Below are 21479 nucleotides of genomic sequence, written 5' to 3' on the forward strand. Positions count from 1 at the left end.
TCCAATAGAAGACCTCTTAACCTTCATAATGTGAGGTAAATCTCTTGTTCAATTTAGACTGAGATATAAAAGAAATAAGTCATGTTTTGAAGCTCAAAACTCTTAGAACCAATCAACTTAATATTTCAAACACAATATATATGTTGTGTATAAGACAATATGTTTCAGTCATTGGCCAATTTGCTTGCAAATTGCAGTGTTTAGTGATTAGCTCCAACATAAAAGCACCAAACAATGGATGTTCTGCATCACTCAGCCATTTTGTTCATTCTCTTACGACATCTACGGCCTTGTGAATCTTTTGTTAAGGTTATTGTCAGTGGAGGAGGACGCCGTTAAATTTGATGAAGAGGATTGGATTTCTCAGACTGTGCTAGCTGGATTTCTCAGACTGTGCTAGCTGGATTTCTCAGACTGTGCTAGCTGGATTTCTCAGACTGTGCTAGCTGGATTTCTCAGACTGTGCTAGCTGGATTTCTCAGAACGTATATTACATCTGCTAAATATGTTTATGTGACCAATAAAATGTGATTTATATTCTAGAATTCTACATGACGATAGATTGCACCAAAATATGGAGCTTCAAAACGAAGGAAGAACCCTTCTTAAGAGTATAGGCTATTTATCTTTGATTAGAAAATAATGATCATCTGTGTCTGACTAAAACACTGCAAAAGAGGACTTTAAATAGATCATGGCCACTCTTTGTCCCCTAAATGGATTAAAAAACTGGCCAGACAGACAAGAGGGTCTAAATCCGACCATTGTTCATGTGGGCGCTTCACTGTAACCTCAGCCAGGAGTACATATCATACAAAAGGTACCTTACTGGAAACCTTTTCCAACGGCTCTGAAACAGCCCAGGCAGTGAGACGGCCTTGTAACTTCTGTTGTAGACAACAGAACTGTTGATGCTCAATGGAGTTTGGTGTCTGAATATCATTGATCACCTCTTTACTAAACAGGATAAACATCTTAGTTCTGCATATCTGTTAAATATGCCATGGTCTAGTGATTGTGTCTCAGAGTATGGGTCATTTTCAGTCAGAGAGATAGGCATATCCAAATAACAATAGTAAGGGAAATGTAATGTTGAATTGTTGTTGCTTTAGAGGACATTCAATGATGTTACACTTTACAGGGAATACACTTAGAATTTGCTTTTAGGAGATATGAAAATGTATCCTCTTTCAATAAGCCACAATTACAAAATGTAATAGACTTTACATTTTACCACAGCTGGAATTCAATGAAACTCACCATTGCAATGCGTACACATAGTCTTTGTTTCTATACTATTAGCCGTATCTACACTCATTTATCTGAAATAGAGAATCATATATACTGTGACCTGGTGATAGGTTTTTACAGCAACCAAAATCATTGTGATTTTTATTTCACAATGGGAAAAAGAGCTACTGACTGAATGATGCAAAGCGTGTTCGATTGAATCCCTTTATTTATCAATTCTTTATTTCTTATTATATTTTGTTGTCATAATAATATGTTAGACAGAGTGACCTGTAGAAGAAATGTCTTGCATTGCAAATTCTGCAATGTTAATTCATGTCAATACTGAAAAGATCATCCATTTCAGCAGCAGACCATATTACTTTCCACTGCTTAACCTTGCATTAATGGAAACATTTAAATATGGTAGTTTGAGTGCCATTTAACTAATATATTTGATCTAAAAAGTCAAAGTCTACACAGTAAAATACTACAAATTAATAGTTGTTATTTTACACACAGATATATGTTTACATTTTTGTTATCTTAACATTTATCCTCTTTCATTCTGATAATGGATCGAAAGATTAATGTTAGATATCTTTGTCTATAACAGGTACATTTGTTATGCTTTTTCTTTCTATTTTCAGGGTTGATCTAATGCGATAAAGACAGAGCAACATGGCCGTTTCAGGGTTGATCTAATGTGATAAAGACAGAGCAACATGGCCGTTTCAGGGTTGATCTAATGCGATAAAGACAGAGCAACATGGTCGTTTCAGGGTTGATCTAATGTGATAAAGACAGAGCAACATGGCCGTTTCAGGGTTGATCTAATGTGATAAAGACAGAGCAACATGGCCGTTTCAGGGTTGATCTAATGTGATAAAGACAGAGCAACATGGTCGTTTCAGGGTTGATCTAATGCGATAAAGACAGAGCAACATGGCCGTTTCAGGGTTGATCTAATGTGATAAAGACAGAGCAACATGGCCGTTTCAGGGTTGATCTAATGTGATAAAGACAGAGCAACATGGCCGTTTCAGAGTTGATCTAATGTGATAAAGACAGAGCAACATGGCCGTTTCAGGGTTGATCTAATTTGATAAAGACAGCGAAACATAGCCGTTTCAGGGTTGATCTAATGTGATAAAGACAGAGCAACATGGTCATTTCTTGGTTGATCTAATGCGATAAAGACAGAGCAACATGGCCGTTTCAGGGTTGATCTAATGCGATAAAGACAGAGCAACATGGCCGTTTCAGGGTTGATCTAATGTGATAAAGACAGAGCAACATGGCTGCTTCAGGGTTGATCTAATGCGATAAAGACAGAGCAACATGGCCGTTTCAGGGTTGATCTAATGTGATAAAGACAGAGAAACATGGCCGCTTCAGGGTTCATCTAATGTGATAAAGACAGAGCAACATGGCCATTTCATTGCATTTCCATTTCTAAGAATACCTACAGTTATCAATATCTTTATAGTATTCTGGTACATACTGTAGAGTTGAGGCTGGTGTGATGAACTATCTCTCATCTCATGAAAATGTAATTCTTCACAGGTTAAGATATTTGTGCGCAAATGTGTTTGTTATTGAGTCTTTGCAAGGCATCAGTCGGTCCAACAACAGAACAGACTCATGTTGTAGGGATGGATGACCAACACTTTAAGCCGTGGTGTTGAGCCTAACAATGAGGTTCAATACACAAAAGGGTCCGTCGGCTAGTCTGACATTGTTGTCTAAGCAGCTTTACAAAGAAAGGATATTTGTAGAGACTTTTGCATCTGAGTTGTCAGATGTGACACTGTGCGCTAGCAGTATAGTAAAACACCAACTCTGAAAAGGGTTAGCTAGTCAGAAGAATTACATCCTATTAAACTGTATTTGATATTATGTTGATGACCTTGAATATGTTGCTTGTATTTATACTTACACAGGTAGAATTATATAGTACAAGTGAATATTACTTATTTATTAACAGCGACAGGTGTATACTGTAGGTACAGGCAGTTACATGGCATTTATGGCTTGCTAATACTGTTGTTGAAGTCATTTTATTTTCATCAGATTTAAAACAATAGACTAAATCACAAGGATAGTATGTTTAATCAAATATCTACTTAACTATTTCCCCCTACATATTTTAGCGGTATTTGTGTCAATGCTCCTTAGAGGAGTTAGAGGAGGTAGAGCTAGTCACTCTAAACCATTCTGTGTTTTTATTTGACCATGGGGAAAAAGAACTACACCGGTTCCATTCAACTGAGACCTCAGTATTTCTGTCTCCAGAAGTAGGAAGTCAAAAATAACATGTATTTCCTGAACATAGCTCTATTATTAAAATCAAATCTAATTTTATGGGTCACATGCACATACTTAGCAGATGTTATTGCGGGTGTAGTGAAATGCTTGTGTACCTAACTACAACAGTGCAGTAGTATCTAGTAGTGACTAGCTATAGCTCAATGCAACAATACATCAAATCTAAAAGTAAAATAATGGAATGAAGAAATATATAAATACTTAAACGAGCAATGTCAGAGTGGCATAGACTAAAATACAGTAGAATAGCATACAGTATATACTTATGAGATGAGTAAAGCAGTATATAAACATTACTAACATGACTATTATTAAGTAGTATATAAACATTACTAACATGACTATCATTAAGTAGTATATAAACATTACTAACATGACTATTATTAAGTAGTGTATAAACATTACTAACATGACTATTATTAAGTAGTATATAAACATTACTAACATGACTATTATTAAGTAGTACATAAACATTACTAACATGACTATTATTAAGTAGTATATAAACATTATTAACATGACTAGTATTAAGTAGTACATAAACATTACTAACATGACTATTATTAAGTAGTATATAAACATTACTAACATGACTATTATTAAGTAGTATATAAACATTACTAACATGACTATTATTAAGTAGTGTATAAACATTACTAACATGACTATTATTAAGTAGTATATAAACATGACTAACATGACTATTATTAAGTAGTATATAAACATTACTAACATTACTATTATTAAGTAGTATATAAACATTACTAACATGACTATTATTAAGTAGTATATAAACATTACTAACATGACTATTATTAAGTAGTACATAAACATTACTAACATTACTATTATTAAGTAGTATATAAACATTACTAACATTACTATTATTAAGTAGTATATAAACATTACTAACATGACTATTATTAAGTAGTACATAAACATTACTAACATGACTATTATTAAGTAGTATATAAACATTACTAACATGACTATTATTAAGTAGTATGTAAACATTACTAACATGACTATTATTAAGTAGTATATAAACATTACTAACATGACTATTATTAAGTAGTATATAAACATTACTAACAGAACTATTATTAAGTGACTAGTGTTCCATTATTAAAGTGACCAGTGATTCCATGTCTATGTACATAGAGCAGCAGCCTCTAAGGTGCAGGGTTGAGTAACTGGGTGGTTTATGTCATTAATTGTAGCGTGAGTGTAATGACGTACATATACAGTAGGTAGTATAAATATTTCTATATTTCATAAAGACATACTGCTCTTAGGTACTCTACTTTATGACATTGGAGGCCCTATATAAATCTTATTACTCAAAGTCAAATTCAAAATGACTTTTATTTCCTGAGAGGGAACTTCATGTTTAGTGACGGATTGCTACATTCAAGACATAACAACATAGAACACAAAACATGTACAGTATAAAGGATTGGAAGCGTTATATGCAATCACAGGCTATATATATTTTACCTTTATTTATCATGGCAAGTCAGTTATATATATAAATATATGCATATTTACAATACAAATACATAAATACTTCAAGAGTTGAGCAGTTTGATAGACGTTGGCACCAAACTAGAAGCTGCTTAGGTTAATATGGGAGAGCTGTATAGCTGTGCCTGGAGGGTAGGGGCTATGTTAGTCATTCAGGTTAATATGGGAGAGCTGTATAGCTGTGCCTGGAGGGTAGGGGCTATGCTAGTCATTCAGGTTAATATGGGAGAGCTGTATAGCTGTGCCTGGAGGGTAGGGGCTATGTTAGTCATTCAGGTTAATATGGGAGAGCTGTATAGCTGTGCCTGGAGGGTAGGGGCTATGCTAGTCATTCAGGTTAATATGGGAGAGCTGTATAGCTGTGCCTGGAGGGTAGGGGCTATGCTAGTCATTCAGGTTAATATGGGAGAGCTGTATAGCTGTGCCTGGAGGGTAGGGGCTATGTTAGTCATTCAGGTTAATATGGGAGAGCTGTATAGCTGTGCCTGGAGGGTAGGGGCTATGCTAGTCATTCAGGTTAATATGGGAGAGCTGTATAGCTGTGCCTGGAGGGTAGGGGCTATGTTAGTCATTCAGGTTAATATGGGAGAGCTGTATAGCTGTGCCTGGAGGGTAGGGGCTATGCTAGTCATTCAGGTTAATATGGGAGAGCTGTATAGCTGTGCCTGGAGGGTAGGGGCTATGCTAGTCATTCAGGTTAATATGGGAGAGCTGTATAGCTGTGCCTGGAGGGTAGGGGCTATGCTAGTCATTCAGTGTGTTAAGTCAAAGGCTATTTGTTCCCCCTTCTTTCTCACTCTTTTTTTGTATATGTCACTGAGGGGTTCCTGGCAAGTTGCTCCAACGACCTTTCCACTGATTCTCACCTCTATTAAAGATTTATACGTTGAATTATTTAACACATTGGAACTTCATACTATGGTAAACAGTAACTACCCATTGCTAGCAGTATTTATTTTATTTTATTGGAAACTATGTTTTGGATGGAATTGTAATTGTAATTGTAGGTCGGCAATGCAGTAGAACGAAGACGTTAATGGATTGTAATGTTAGATGCTGTATTTGTTGTGCTTGACCCATTGTTCTCAACTAGGAGGTAGAATCCCCTTATATTTCAACCCTGCAACAGCACAGGCAGAAGTGTACAATAGTTACTGCCAGCGCCCTCCCTATGTCTGTCTATTACCACTGTGAACAGAGGGCCCCAGGGCCCTGGTGGATTGTAATGAAATTTGCTGTATTTGTTAAATGTGAACACTTATTTCAACATTATAGGAGTAAGGACAGGTATTTCTTTATTTTTTACTTCAGTTTATTTTAGTAAATACATTCGTAACACTTATTTTTCTTAAAACTGCATTGATGGTTAAGGGCTTGTAAGTAAGAAATTCACTGTAAGGTCTACACCTGTTGTATTCGGCAAATGTGACAAACAAAATGTAATTTGATTTTTAATTTGAGGTAGAAATGTATTGTATCCCCCTCATGTCTACATGTTACAGAGGTACCCAGGGCCCTGGTGGCTCACCTTGCCTTGCACCTACTACTATTGTCTCTGCAAGGATGTAGGATCAGGCCCTTTGGCTGAGTAGAGGTCAGAGGACACAATCCTATGTGCACACAAGTGGGTTTAAAGTGCCCCCTGCTTTCACAGGGGAAGAAAAGAGACCCTCCCCTCAGCATATAGCATCAATTCCAGCAGCTTCCCAAGGGACCAAGTTCTTTCTCTTACATCCGGGTGCTGTTCCTCTCGATCTCTTGCTCTCTCTCACTTTCTCACAGACACACACACACACACACACACAGCCTAATGTAACCAATCACAACAGAGCTTGATGAGTAACCCCAGCCTTTCGTAAGCCCTCCTGGCAGTGACTGAGACCTGTGACTTCCCCAGTACACGTGAACCCATTGGGAGAGAATAGGCTTTGCACATGTAATCCTTGTCTCTATGTTTATTTTTGGTGCCTAGACTCTTTCCTTCAGCGGGGAGAATGTGTGCACGCAAAAGGCCTGATGAAGGCCTGATGAATCTGCACTGTGTGTGTGTGTGTGTGTGTGTGTGTGTGTGTGTGTGTGTGTGTGTGTGTGTGTGTGTGTGTGTGTGTGTGTGTGTGTGTGTGTGCGTGCGTGCGTGCGTGCGTGCGCGTGTGTGTGTGTGTTTGTGTGTGTTTGTGTGTGTTTGTGATTTATACCAATGTACTGTAATGACAATCTAACTATTGTGGGAAGGTATTCAAATGAAATATCTCAGATTTCATGTAGTATTGAAAAGCACATTTCAAGTACTCCTGATAATCTGGTAATACAAATGTAGATAATTTTAACAAAATGAAAGGGTGCAGGAACAATAGTTATATTTTTTCCCATAGTGCACGTTTCTCACAATATGCAACATGGTCATGATTGAATCTTGCCCAACAAGTATTATTATGTTACTGTATATTTTTTATTACACAGATTACACTCTGAATATTTTCCCACATCATCACCTTAGTTTTCAACACAAACAATTCAAATCAGACTAGTGTCAGTGGTATTTCTCTGAAATGCTATCCTCTATTATGAGTGTTTTGTCAAAGTAACGCCCACAAACCATATAGAACCAGTTGATGGCTTGACAATGCCTCTTTTGTCATTGGATAATTTGATCAATAATCATAGTATGCACCTTCTTTTTTTTTCTCTCGAAGAGCTACTATTTTCAGAAATATATACATTTCTGAAGATTCCTATTGTAGATCTGAAAATCTATGTGTTATGCACTTATTATCATAGTAATTGAAATATACTTTATGCACTTTGTCTATTTATGATTTATCAGTGGGTTTTACAGTAACAGATCTCTCCCTCATTCGTTTTCTGTGTTACCCTCCCCACTCAGACCACTCCCAGACAGTCCTAGCAAAATTCTAGCTTGAGAAATTGTTTTTGGGCTAAAAAGCTTTTTTGGTCCATTTGAATGGAAATCTATTACAATAAGGTACTAAATTGTTACCCAGAAATGATTTGATATTGATTTAAAAATGGCTGCATTGGGCCTTCAATATAATTGTTTTGCCTTGGAATCTACATTTACAATAATGTACTGTTATCCATTCAGACCTTGCATATTGACTTGGATACTGAATATAATATCTTAATGTTTACACCCTGACTGTTCATCAGAACGTATTGAGGTCAAAACAGATCTACAGGATTTTTTGGGGAACAAATGTAATTTATCACTGATGTAATTCTAGTAATATTTTTGTATAAACGATCGTTGGCAGGTCACATCTAGGCCTAGTGTTCATTATATATTCCTGCCAATACAATTCCCTTAAAAACAATATTGTAAATAAACATGTGAAACGAATCTCTGTGTCCATATAATAATGTCACCTGAAGGTTATCTATAAGAGAGTTTTTTTTGGTCAGGTGAGTACTACACTTAATAAAGTACTGACAAAGGCCCAACATTTGGGGTCACATTTGGCAAAACTCTGCTCCCAGTCAATTGAGACCCTGCTTTATTTTTGGACAGGAATCCTCCTGACCATGAAAGTTTAGGTAAGAAAGTCTACTGCAGTGCCTTGATGGCCATATTTTGCGGAGAGTATAGTTGTTACTGTACATACTTTTAGATTCTCATGCAATTAACAACTCATTCCTTGTGTGAATCAAATTTATTTATTTTATTGTCCATTTTTTTTAAATAATTTCAGATGAGTCTCTGTTTTAATTTTATTTTTTACATTAGACTTGAATTGATTGCATTGAAATGAAATTGACACCAACCCTGTAAAACATCCAAGATTAAACCCATTTTTCATGAGCTGAAATAGAAGATCCTAGAAATTTTCCCTACGCACAAAAAACGTATTTCTCTCAAACGTTGTGCACAAATTTGTTCTCATCCCTGTTAGTGAGCATTTCTTGTTTTCCAAAATAATCCATCTACCTGACAGGTGTGACATATCAAGAAGCTGATTTAATGGCATGATTATGACACAGGTGCACCTTGTGCTGAGGACAATAAAAGGCCACCTATGCCCTCCCAGGCCCACCCATGGCTATGCCCCTGCCCAGTCATGTGAAATCCATAGATTAGGGCGTAATTTATTTATTTTAATTGACTGATTTCATTCTATAAACTGTAACTCAGTCAAATCTTTTAAATGGTTGTGTTTATATTTTTGTTAAGTATTTATTGCACTGCCACATTTTTTTCTGATTGCAGCTTCCTTGTGGGGAATATTAATCTTCTAGGATGTTATTCACAAAGGGATATTCAGTTATACTAAATCTATCTCAATGCCATCAGACTGCTAAACAGCAATCCCTAACTCAGCAAGGCTGCTGCCTACATTGAGACCCAATCACTGGCCACTTTAATAAATGGATCACTAGTCACTTTAAACAATGCCACATTAAATAATGCCACTTTAATAATGTTTACATATCTTACATTAATCATATCATATGTATATACTGTATTTTATACCATCTATAACACCTTGACTATGCCACTCAGCCATCGCTCATCCATATATTTCTATGTATACATTCTCATTCACCCCTTTAGATTTGTGTGTATTAGGTAGTTAGGTATTACTGCACTGTCGGAACTAGAAGCACAAGCATTTCGCTACACTCGCATGATCTGCTAACCATGTGTATGTGACCAATACAATTTGATTTGTATGATAAAGTATTCAGTACTAGATAAATATGACACAATGTTATGGAAAATATAGAAAGGAAATCAAGGTGATCATAAAACCATCATGTATCTTGAGTCATGACTGTTGCAACATTATATGGAATCAGGGGAATCGTTTTGAAAAAATAAACAGTTCCTACACACACTACATTCCAAATACCCTTAGTATATTCTGAGCAGTGCCCAGGCTAGAGATAAGCTATTTTCAGATATGCAGAAGAACTAAATGCCTCTGAGAACGTTTTATAACATTGTGAATGTCTCTTAGTAAATTCAGTTGAAACAATAAGCTGTCCGTTTTAAGATTTCGTACAGAAGTACTGCAATTTTTGGAAAATGATGTGATGTCCATTGAAGAATTTTGCAGTCCAATCCATAGATGCATTCCTGGTCTTCATCCTAATTTATGGAAAAGGTAAACTGCCGGAACTTCATACCATCTGGATTCATACGCCGATTTTATGATCAGGATTTGTTCTTTCCTTTTATGAAATACAATACATTATAGTTGTATGAAGTTGTTTTAAGATTATTTCTAATATACATATATAACGGACTTCACTTTGATAATTTGATAAAGACCATGATATGGTATCTATTTTATTCCTACATGCGGAAGGATAGAGTTGCCACATAATTGTAATTCGGTCTATTACAGTGCGACGCCATTTTAAACCCAATGATTCAACAGCAGTAGCCAAGTTGTTCCTTGACTGCTGAGGGGGTAGTCGAAGGACTCGCTGGTGATTGTAATTTTAACGTATTTTTTTTATTCCCACGAGGCGTTGGCTTTATCCACCTAAACGCAAGGAGACCGATTTGTGGCTTTTGACAAGGGTAGGCATCTTCGTTCATTTTTAATATATATATTTTTTTATTTAGATTTGACATCGATGTATTGCGTTGTATTTGGTTGGTAGCTAGCTAAGTTAGCTAGTTTGTAGGCAAATGTTTTCCGCAGTCCAAAGGCGGTGGCAAGCAATCTGAATATCAGCGCATCGTGATCACGACAACTGGAGTCGTACAGAATTGATTGGAATTCACAAATACAGTTTTATCAAACTCATTTAATTCCTTTTTAGCCAGCTAGCCATGGTGGTAGCAGGCTGCGCCATGGCCCGGACACTCCCCGCTAGCTAGCGTTTGCTAGCTGCCGTAAACGAGGTGATTTGCTAGCTAGGTCAACATTCCGGCGCTCTGACTCATGTTAGTGGTCGTGAGAAACAACTGTCTAGTTAGCAACTATTGATACAGCTGACTGGAACGTTTTGCCCTGTTACTTTTCAATTGGCTTGAACCGGGAGACATTTAAGTAACGTTAGCAAGCTAGTTAAGACTAATGAGGGAGAGAACATTTTTCAATCAAGCAGCTAACGTTGGCTGGCTAGCTAGATGATAGTAAAAGGTTCCATTTTTGCTAGTGTCACTAGCTACGTCGAAATGGATGGCAATAGCGCAAACACTATCCCACGTCTAACAGTAACTTTAAATTCATCAACTGATTTTATTGTAAGTAACGTCATTTCAATGTAAGATGCCAATTGTAACTAAGTGGATGTTAGCTGACATTATCAAAGTCAACAAATATTGTTTAATTTCGTCAAACGTGATATTGCTGTCAAAGCAAGTTTTGTTTTAGGACCTGGGTAAAACTTTTACTGGTCGTCAATTTAAACAAAGACCGACAAATTCCTTAGCCGTTGTGATTTGAGAGGATGTTGAGGAGGAGCTTGACTGAAATTTGAGTCGTTGCTCATCGGAAATTCGGGCAGACTGAAGTGGACTTGGTTGTAATGTGGGGGTGGGGAGCTAGCTCGCTGGTGGAAGATTTTTCTGCTCTTGCCACCAATTTCTAGGGAAACACAGCGGAACTACTCCGGAAATACCCCATAAAGAACCCAACGTTGTTTTTAATCGGGATCATCTCACGCCTACAAATAATATTTTCACCGTGGAGGTGACTTGATATTTGGAAGAAACGTGCATGATGCCTTTGCCTTGGACATTGTAACGTGTATCTTATTGTTTGTTAGGCTACAAAATATTGACAATACACTACCGTTGCCACGGACATTGCCGTGATTCATCTACCCACTAACATTTGCATACTTTCCTGGAGGGTTGGTGGCTTGCTAAATCAGTAAGTTATCGAAACTTCGGTCTTGAGCAAGGTATACCTCTGAATTCATTGTTTCTGAGAATGAAATTGAGGTTTTAGAATTTGATGCCGTACTTTTCTTCCACTTTTACAGCATCGGATGCTGTAAAAGTTGCTGAAAGCTAGGGCATGATTCATGATTGGTTACATGTCTAGCGCAGTTAATAAGAAACCAAGTCTTAAGTCAAATTCAGAAACTGTTAAATTCGTTGCAAGAGTTCCAGTCTATTTGCTTTGATTTTACTCCAGGAAATGACGAGTAGTAGCCTAATACAGTAAACAAGACTTGTTTGCGAAGACAGATGTTCTTGTTTGACATTGTCATGTATTTTCATTAAAATCATATTTATTGATGGGTGGTTAGTTACAATCTTAGCTGCAATTGAATTGCTACAGGCTCTAATATAATTTGGCCATGGTAGTATGCACAGTAGGCCAAACTGGACCAGGAATTAGTAGTTGTGACTGCTGACTGTGCACACTGCTCTGAGGGGGAGAGATTGTGGTCTCAAATTCAGCTCACAATAGAGCAGCTACCAAGCTTTCTCTGGTAGTTTCTCTGACAGCCACGTTATGTTGCTACATTTAACCTCCATTTAACTTGGTGGTTGTGTTTTTAAACAGACATAGTAATGGTTAGGGAACTCAAGATTTGCTTATGATCTCCTCTGAATTTCTCAATTGCTTTCCATATGTTAACCATTATGTCGGTAGGCTTGGTTGTATCCTAGATAGGCAACCTTAGATGAATTTGCAATGTTCCTCGAACTGTTGATCTTCTGGTGCTCTAGGAATCCATGTCCCTTGAAACAGCGTATTTGCTTCCAGTGTCTTTAGCCCAGGGCAATATAGTAGTGTTTTCAGACTCCCTCCACCACAGATGTCTGTCGTTTTGACTACTAGCCTTTTAGTGCATGCATTGCAAGCAGATGTGCTGAATAATCTCCATAGAAACTGTGAGTGACTATTAAACATGGGTATGACGACAAGTATCCCATCATAGCCCCTTTGAAAAGTGCAGCCTCCAACTCTGATTCATAATGCTCTTTACAGTTTAAATTGAAGCAATCAGATTGAATTGCCAGGGATGGTTTTGGATATTGATTGGTTTGCCGCAGTTTATTAAACTGACTCATTGTCTGCTGCTGGGTTCTGATAATGACCCAAATTGGGTAGTGAGCAAAGCTAACTGTCTGTCTTCCCATCTGATTCTGTCAGTGTAGCTACTGCTCTGCATGTGGGTTTTAATTTGCCCACCAGAGGGTCTGGTGATACTGGGAGATCGTGTTTTTTGGGGGGGGGGGGTACTGTGGTAAAAATTACTATTATTTGAGTGGAATTCATTACACTTGTATAAACTAAAACACAGCTGTGATGGTATCTCTGCCATGTGCCCTGCTAATGCTGTAGCAAGGTGTTTTGTTGGGCTGGGAGGATACCAGTGTCACAAAATAAAAATGTTTGCGTCAAATAACATAAGACACAAGTTTCGGTTCTTAAAAAACATATGTAAAATATTGTGTGCTATAGCTTGGAAAATACATCTGACTTTGGATGACATTTGTTTCCAACATTATGGCTGTTTTCCTAAATATTAAATCTGCTTCATATTTAGTTTCTTTGCCACAATACTTGTGTGGTGATACTGGTATCCTCATGGCCCTAGTGTTTTGCATCGGACCTGTGTGGGATCATGTTACATTCATTGGTTGAGGGGTTCATAAATTGTTGTGCTGCAACATGCAGTTTTTAATATTTTTACATTACGGTCACTTATGGCGCTATCAAAATCCTTTGGCTTCACATTTCCTCATGGTGCTTTTTAGTTCAGTTTGTCTTATTTAAAAAAAAAAAAATATATATATATAGTTTGTAGTAAATATTTCAGCTTTTATTGAACCCAGAATATAGGGTCTAACAGAACTCTCTTTGGAATTCTTGTTTATTACTCCAAGGGACTGTACTTAACAGATTGTTTTCATTTGAGGATGTGTTTGCCTTTTGTGCATGTTAGTATGTACATGTAAGCGTATGGTAGTGACTCATTTTGTGTGTTAAAATGTTTTGGTCTACATTTCCTGTCACATGGAGATTGTACTCGCGAAGTTTGAATCCCTTTTGTAAATATGTAGATGTGTATAAAATAAAGCTTTCTGCCTTTTTTTTTTTTTTTTTTTGCTGTCTTTGAAGTCCCACCCCCTCCATTCCCCACTGTTTTGATTTGGCCTCCATTAGTTTAGCTGCCAAGTTGGTGGCTAAATGTATGAATCACTAAGTTAGCAGTTCATTTGATGTCTAGGTAATGTAACCCTGATTCAGTTTTTTCCCTCCGCTGGAATTTAGCTGGTCCAATGAAAAGGTTGCTTTGTGCTATTTGTTTTGGCATGAGCTGAAGTGGAAATGACTATGAATGAACTTTGCTGTTCTGTTACTTTCAGATCTGGAAGCTGTGCAGGCTGTGGTTTTTGAAAGTAACATGGCTTCCCAGTGTAAGTATTCAGCTTTTTAGAATAACTTAAACATTGCTATCACAGATTTGTTTTAATTCAACGGTCTTCCCCTCGGGTTGAACTGCCTCCAGGTAACCTAACGCTGGTTGTTTTCTAACATCTAGCTGATCTGATGGAGCTGGACATGGCCATGGAGCCTGACCGAAAGGCTGCAGTGAGCCACTGGCAGCAGCAGTCATACCTGGACTCTGGTATCCACTCAGGGGCTACCACCACCGCCCCCTCTCTGAGTGGGAAGGGCAACCCAGAGGAGGAGGATGTGGATAATCAGGTGCTGTACGAGTGGGAGCAGGGCTTCTCTCAGTCCTTCACACAAGACCAAGTGTCAGGTAAAAAAATGCCACTACAATACCATGGGAATGCTTGACTGGGATTTTGAACATGTCACATGGTATGAAGTCAATGGGTAGTAGTTAGTACTTCATTCTGCTGATAAAACCTCAGCTTTGGCTCCGACTCCTCTTCAGAGGAATCTGGCCACCATCTTAGAAGTGGCTCTGACCTAACCTCTCTCTCCAGACATTGATGGGCAGTATGCCATGACCAGAGCCCAGAGGGTGCGTGCGGCCATGTTTCCAGAGACCCTGGACGAGGGCATGCAGCTCCCCTCCACCCAGTTCGATGGGGCCCACCCCACCAACGTGCAGCGGCTGGCTGAGCCCTCTCAGATGCTGAAGCATGCCGTGGTGAACCTCATCAACTACCAGGATGACGCCGAGCTGGCCACCCGCGCCATCCCTGAGCTGACCAAACTACTCAACGACGAGGACCAGGTGCGTATAGCTAACCGCAACCGGCCCGCTTCGGTCACCGACCAACTAGGAAATGCACCTGACTTAATGGTGTTAGGTTATATAGAGTTCTGTCCTGACCTCTTCTCCTGTCTTCATTCCTTCAGGTGGTGGTGAACAAGGCTGCAGTGATGGTACACCAGCTGTCCAAGAAGGAGGCTAGCCGCCACGCCATCATGCGCTCCCCCCAGATGGTGTCGGCGATCGTGCGCACCATGCAGAACACCAACGATGTGGAGACAGCCCGCTGCACCGCCGGCACCCTGCACAACCTGTCCCACCACAGAGAGGGTCTGCTGGCCATCTTCAAGTCTGGGGGCATCCCCGCCCTTGTCAAAATGCTTGGGTATGTCGGTCAGCCCTTGGACTGTAACCTGACCTGTCTCTTGAGAGTTTCTAAGGAAATTGTTTTAAGATGGACTGCACAGAATCACTGATCTACAAGTCCCCCTGCATCTCACTAACTGTTCATTATGTGGTCAAGATTAGATTGTGTGCAACGTCTTGCTCTAACTCAGTATTTCCCAAACTGACCATTGTTTTTGTTGCTCTAGCGCTACACAGCTGAGTTGTATAACCAACAAGTCAAGCTTTGATTATTTTATCAGCGGTCGTGTTAAGGCAAAAACCAAAATGCGCAACATCTTGGGGTCCCCAGGACTGAGTTGGGGGAAATGCTGCTCTAACGGTTCCCTCTCAAACGGCCCTGATTTTTCTTTAGCTACTTTCTCTGCCATGTAGTTTGTCACTACAGTTACCTTCCTGTGTGTTCAGTTAGCCTTTGGTACCTTCCAACCTAAAACTGTCTCCTCAGGTCCCCAGTGGACTCGGTGCTGTTCTACGCCATCACCACCCTACACAACCTGCTGCTCCACCAGGAGGGTGCCAAGATGGCCGTGCGCCTGGCCGGGGGCCTGCAGAAAATGGTGGCCTTGCTCAACAAGACAAACGTCAAATTCCTCGCCATCACAACAGATTGCCTTCAGATCCTTGCCTACGGCAACCAAGAAAGCAAGGTAAGGAACTTACTGATTTTAATTTACTGATGTCTTGGTTGTAGACATCTTTGATGCTTCGCTCTGTCCCTTAATTCAGGCATTGATTGTGATCCATCTTGGTGTATTTTAAACATCTTTGATGCTACCCCCTCCCAGCTTATCATCCTGGCCAGCGGTGGGCCGCAGGCCCTGGTCAACATCATGAGGACCTACACATATGAAAAGCTGTTGTGGACTACCAGTAGAGTTCTCAAAGTGCTCTCTGTCTGCTCCAGCAACAAGCCTGCCATCGTAGAGGCTGGTACGTACTACCTTTTATTGAGTCTGCCTCAGTTATGTAAAAAAAATATATATATATTTTTTTTTACCATGGATATTGCAAAGTGGGTTCTTATCTTGCTCACTTTAGTTCAGTTGGCTCTCCACTGATACTCACAGTGAGCTGGGCTAAAGGCTGTGTGTTTCTCCAGGTGGTATGCAGGCACTTGGGCTTCACCTCACAGACCCCAGTCAGAGACTAGTCCAGAACTGCCTGTGGACCCTCAGGAACCTGTCAGACGCTGCCACCAAACAGGTGAGGAGCCGTCCACCACTAGCACACCTCTGTTCCTCTTTCCTACACCTTTCCTTCCTGAATTCTTCCTACATAAGAGCTCTCTTTCTGTCTCCCTGCCTTTTTCCATGGAGAAGACGACCTTAGCTGAAGTAGATGTGATGCAGGTAAAAGTAGTCCTTCCTGCCTTTCTGTGTTGGAGCTGTGGCTAGTCAGAGCCCACTTCATCTACAGCCCAGCTCATCGCACCCTTAAAGTTCAGCTGACTTACTAAAGGCTCATTAAAGTAAAGAGTTAAACCCACCTGAAGAAGAGGAATTAGTGTAAGCATCTCTCTGAGAAGAAGCGATCAGTGTAAGGCTGTCTGGTGGTTAGCTGTGTTGGTCTGGATGAGACATGCCGGTGTATTCCTTTCCTCTAACAGGAGGGTATGGAAGGTCTGCTGGGGACCCTGGTCCAGCTCCTGGGCTCTGATGACATCAACGTGGTGACGTGTGCTGCCGGCATCCTGTCCAACCTCACCTGCAACAACTACAAGAACAAGATGATGGTGTGTCAGGTTGGAGGGATTGAGGCACTGGTCCGTACCGTGCTGCGTGCCGGAGACCGCGAGGACATCACTGAGCCGGCCATCTGCGCCCTGCGCCACCTCACCAGCCGCCACCAGGATGCTGAGATGGCCCAGAATGCCGTGCGGCTTCACTACGGCCTGCCTGTGGTGGTCAAGCTGCTGCATCCCCCCTCCCACTGGCCCCTCATCAAGGTAATGTTTGACTTATGAAAATGGGATGTGGCCAATCAATTTGTTTCCACATCAAGTTAGTAGCAGAGCCTTTTCATCTGTAGACTGAGTTCCCCGACTTGGAAATGAAATGGTTTGAACATGATCTCTTCCTTCCAGGCCACTGTGGGCCTAATCCGTAACCTGGCTCTGTGTCCAGCCAACCATGCCCCTCTGCGTGAGCAGGGGGCCATCCCCAGACTGGTGCAGCTGCTGGTCAGAGCCCACCAGGACACCCAGAGACGCACCTCCATGGGAGGCACCCAGCAGCAGTTTGTGGTAAGACACACACACAAGCGTACATACACCTCCACACAGTGCATCTGTCTCTCAATGCTCTCTGTAGTCTGAACTAACGGTTGTCCTGCACCACAGGAGGGAGTTCGTATGGAGGAGATTGTGGAGGGCTGTACTGGAGCTCTGCACATCCTGGCTAGAGACGTCCACAACAGAATCGTCATCAGAGGACTCAACACCATTCCACTCTTTGTCCAGGTAAGACATCTAAGAAACTTACATTTACTGCTCCCCACAACTACAGATTTTGGATATTTTTCTATCCAATTTGAACCACCCTTATTTTTTTTATAACTAATCTGATCTTTGCAACTCCTGTACCTTCCTCCTCTCTTGTTGCTGTAGCTGTTGTATTCTCCCATTGAGAACATTCAGCGTGTGGCTGCAGGAGTTCTGTGTGAGTTGGCCCAGGACAAGGAGGCAGCAGAGGCCATCGAGGCTGAGGGCGCCACCGCCCCCCTCACAGAGCTGCTTCACTCCAGAAACGAGGGCGTGGGTGAGTTAACAGGCCTCGGTCCACAACCATCTCTGTTGGCGCCTCAGAACTCTTATGATTGTTTAGCCCACAAATAAATGAAAATGGCTGCCATTCTAGAGCATGCAGGTGTATGTCAGTCATGGGAATTCTAGAATATCTATGGTTTAGGCCTCTGTCCAGAAGGATCTGTCTAGCTAAGCCGTTGGTGCATTACTTTCTATGGATGGGTAAGTGAGACAACTCAACCCTGTTTGTGTTCTCCCCTCAGCCACCTATGCTGCTGCCGTTCTGTTCCGTATGTCTGAAGACAAGCCCCAGGACTATAAGAAGCGTCTGTCTGTGGAGCTCACCAGCTCCCTGTTCAGGACGGAGCCTATGACCTGGAACGAGGTGCGCTGCTGTTTAGTCACTTCTGTCTGCTGCATCTCAAATGGCACACGGCCTATGGGCCCTGGTCAAAAGTTGTGCACAATAAAGGGATTACGGTGCCAATTGGGAAGCAGCCTGGGAGATGCTGGGGAGCCATGCCAAATTACGTGAAGTGTCATACTTTAAAATAACTTTAAAGTATTATATGTGCTTGGATCTGGAGCCAGGAGCCCTGTATTTACTGAGGAAGTGTCTTGTGTTCATGGCCCATGACAGAACTTCTAGGCAGAACACCTCAGGGCTGTTGGTGATTACTGATGTGATCCTTGTTCCTGATGTTGTGTTCTCTGGTCTTTCTCTCTCTCTCTAGACAGGAGATCTGGGCCTGGACATCGGAGCTCAGGGAGATGCCCTGGGCTACCGTCAAGAAGGTAAGCACTGTCTCATGGTGCCTTGTCCTGGTGTGCAGCTCTCAAACTGCTGCTCACATAACAGCCCAGCTCTCAGCCAGCACCTGGGCTCCTCCAGCAGCAATCCCCTGACACTAACTCCCCTTGGCCCCAGTGTGCTAGCTAAAGCTTGCAACTGGTCAGCAGCACAGCAGTCCACTTTAGATTGCAGACCAAGTAGTTTGGCTTTGTCTGGATTGGTACTGTGATTGGTTTTGATCCTACTACTGTGTGGTGCTTGTGTTAATAAGCTCTCTAACAAGTGTGTGTGTGTGCTCCCTCATCACTTCCATTGGCAGACCCTAGCTATCGCTCCTTCCACTCTGGGGGATATGGGCAGGACTCCATGGGTATGGACTCCATGATGGACCATGACATGGGTGCCCACCACCCAGGCCCTGAATACCCAGTCGACGGGCTGCCCGACCTGGGCCACGCCCAAGACCTGATCGATGGGCTTCCCCCAGGCGACAGCAATCAGTTGGCTTGGTTTGATACTGACCTGTAAATAGACTACTTTTTAGGTAAGGAGCTGTGTTAAGACTAGGCACCACGGCTGTGTTTGGCGGTGACAGGCTGGTGCATGCTTGGACTTCTACTACTGTGGCTGAAGTTTCTAACTCTGCTCTTCTAGCTTCTCTTCATGCTGTGTGGTCCCATAGTAATGCCGGTGCCTCTCCTCTCCGCCTCTCCAGGTGTATCGTCTGATCTGAATGAACCTGCATTGTGATTTGGCTGGAGAAGTTGCTGGGAGGTTTTTGAAAGTGGGCTAGTATCTCAGAAAGTGCCTGACACACTACTGAAAGCTGAGTTTCCTATGGGAACACGTGGAGTGGAAGTAAAACTTTGTTCTGGTCTTTTGTGGGAGTTAAAACTGCGTTAAAGGAATTCCTGGAGTGGGTTACTCAAAGAAAATGACGCTGAAGAGTGGATCTAAAGATGGAATTTAAAACCCTGGTCTGTATTTTTTTACATTTTATTTTGTATGATTCTTCAGTCTGTAATGGTACTGATATAGCTTGTTATTATACTCACCTGTCTTTTCTGCAGTAATTTGTATCCATTTTAAGTCTCTCTCGTAGTGTTAAGTTATAGTGGTAATGCTCCAATTAAAATGATATGGTGTAGAACACTAATAATCAGTTGCATTGTATTCTGATCAAGTGTAACATTGTGTAGCTTTTGTATAAAACCAAGAATTGGAAATGGTCCAAATATTTTCTTGCTTTAAGTGTGCACTGTTTGTAGTGTCACAACTGTTCCAAAGGGTCTGTGGGGAGGGCAGCAGTTTCTTTTTTAAGTGTCTTTTAGTTGATAGCTGTTCAAGGAGGTGAAAATAATCCCTAATTATTGTAGCCTGCTGTGCTTATTGGAGACATGGTCATGACATGGCTAAACAATAAAAATGGACTTTAATTTCAGCTGTCTTGGTGGTTTATGGAACGGACTAGTTCAGGTCGTTAGGCTACATGGGGCAAATGTGTCCTTTGTTTGTACTCAACTTGCACATCCTTTAAAAAAAATCGAAAGTATTGTAAAGTGATATTAGAATGGAAAGCAAAACCACAATGGATGCCAGTTATATTATAAAGCTATAGAGCAAGACAGCATACTGGAGACACGGTTGATGTTGATCACTGATGTGAATTATGGTCCTTCTAGAAGCCAAGCCCTTGTTGCTGATGAATCAACAGTCTAGAATCCAATCCCTGTCAGGATCTCTGCTGCCAGTGAAACCACAGCAACATCAGCATGGGACCTGGGAAGAGATGAGGACATTAGACAGATGTGATGATCTCTTCTCCTCCAGCTGTTCTGTCCCTCAGTTTTCCTCCCTAACAACCATTACATGGAGCCAGTTAAACTCAATCCTGTTAATTCCATCAGCAGAGCACTCCATTGTGAAGAACTAGGCTTTGATAAATACTTCTTGTAGCCTATATTCAATTTCAAACACTGCTCTCATTAGTCTCCATGATGAAGCTGTCTCATTTCTCCCATCTTCAAAAGGCCACATTTTAATTTGGCTACTTGTAGGTGACTAATTCACTAAATCTTAGATTATGACTGACTTGCCCAATAATGTAGAGTCCTGTTATGTCCACTTTCTAAAGAGTTGAACAAGCTATGCACCTCCAGTCCTCCTGACTGTCACACTATATCATTCTGTTAGTGGCAATCAGCAGTAGAATGATGAAGCCCCTCCCCGGTTCAGTAAAAAGCTGGCGGATGAGGTAGGAGAAATGATGAAGCCCCTCCCCGGTTCAGTAAAAAGCTGGCGGATGAGGTAGGAGAAATGATGAAGCCC

General features: G+C 40.9%; 1 protein-coding gene across 3 annotated transcripts; it reads left to right on the top strand.

Moving 5' to 3' along the window:
* The first annotated feature begins 10465 nt into the window (after nucleotides 1-10465).
* On the top strand, nucleotides 10466-20592 carry LOC115177148 (catenin beta-1). 3 transcript variants are annotated; one of them, XM_029737701.1, is made up of 17 exons: nucleotides 10466-10624; nucleotides 14384-14434; nucleotides 14560-14784; nucleotides 14975-15228; nucleotides 15354-15592; nucleotides 16061-16262; nucleotides 16401-16545; nucleotides 16715-16818; nucleotides 16935-16964; nucleotides 17222-17560; nucleotides 17699-17857; nucleotides 17954-18073; nucleotides 18221-18371; nucleotides 18622-18743; nucleotides 19093-19153; nucleotides 19471-19695; nucleotides 19867-20592. In XM_029737701.1, exons 2-16 carry the CDS (start codon nucleotides 14422-14424, stop codon nucleotides 19677-19679), a joined length of 2373 nt encoding a protein of 790 aa, XP_029593561.1. In that variant the 5' UTR covers nucleotides 10466-10624; nucleotides 14384-14421; the 3' UTR covers nucleotides 19680-19695; nucleotides 19867-20592. The 3 variants fall into 3 exon arrangements, with proteins under 3 accessions (XP_029593561.1, XP_029593563.1, XP_029593562.1); XM_029737703.1 differs by lacking the exon at nucleotides 19471-19695; XM_029737702.1 differs by lacking the exon at nucleotides 16935-16964.
* The last annotated feature ends 887 nt before the right edge of the window (nucleotides 20593-21479 follow it).

The sequence above is a fragment of the Salmo trutta genome, chromosome 37, assembly GCF_901001165.1.
Source record: "Salmo trutta chromosome 37, fSalTru1.1, whole genome shotgun sequence".
In the NCBI taxonomy this organism is placed as follows: domain Eukaryota; kingdom Metazoa; phylum Chordata; class Actinopteri; order Salmoniformes; family Salmonidae; genus Salmo; species Salmo trutta.

Excerpts from the sequence above, each read along its gene's own strand:
- LOC115177148 (XM_029737701.1), top strand. Across the intron at positions 16,546-16,714 it reads GCCTGCCATCGTAGAGGCTG|GTGGTATGCAGGCACTTGGG; the intron begins GTACGTACTACC and ends GTGTTTCTCCAG. Across the intron at positions 16,819-16,934 it reads CAGACGCTGCCACCAAACAG|ACGACCTTAGCTGAAGTAGA; the intron begins GTGAGGAGCCGT and ends TCCATGGAGAAG.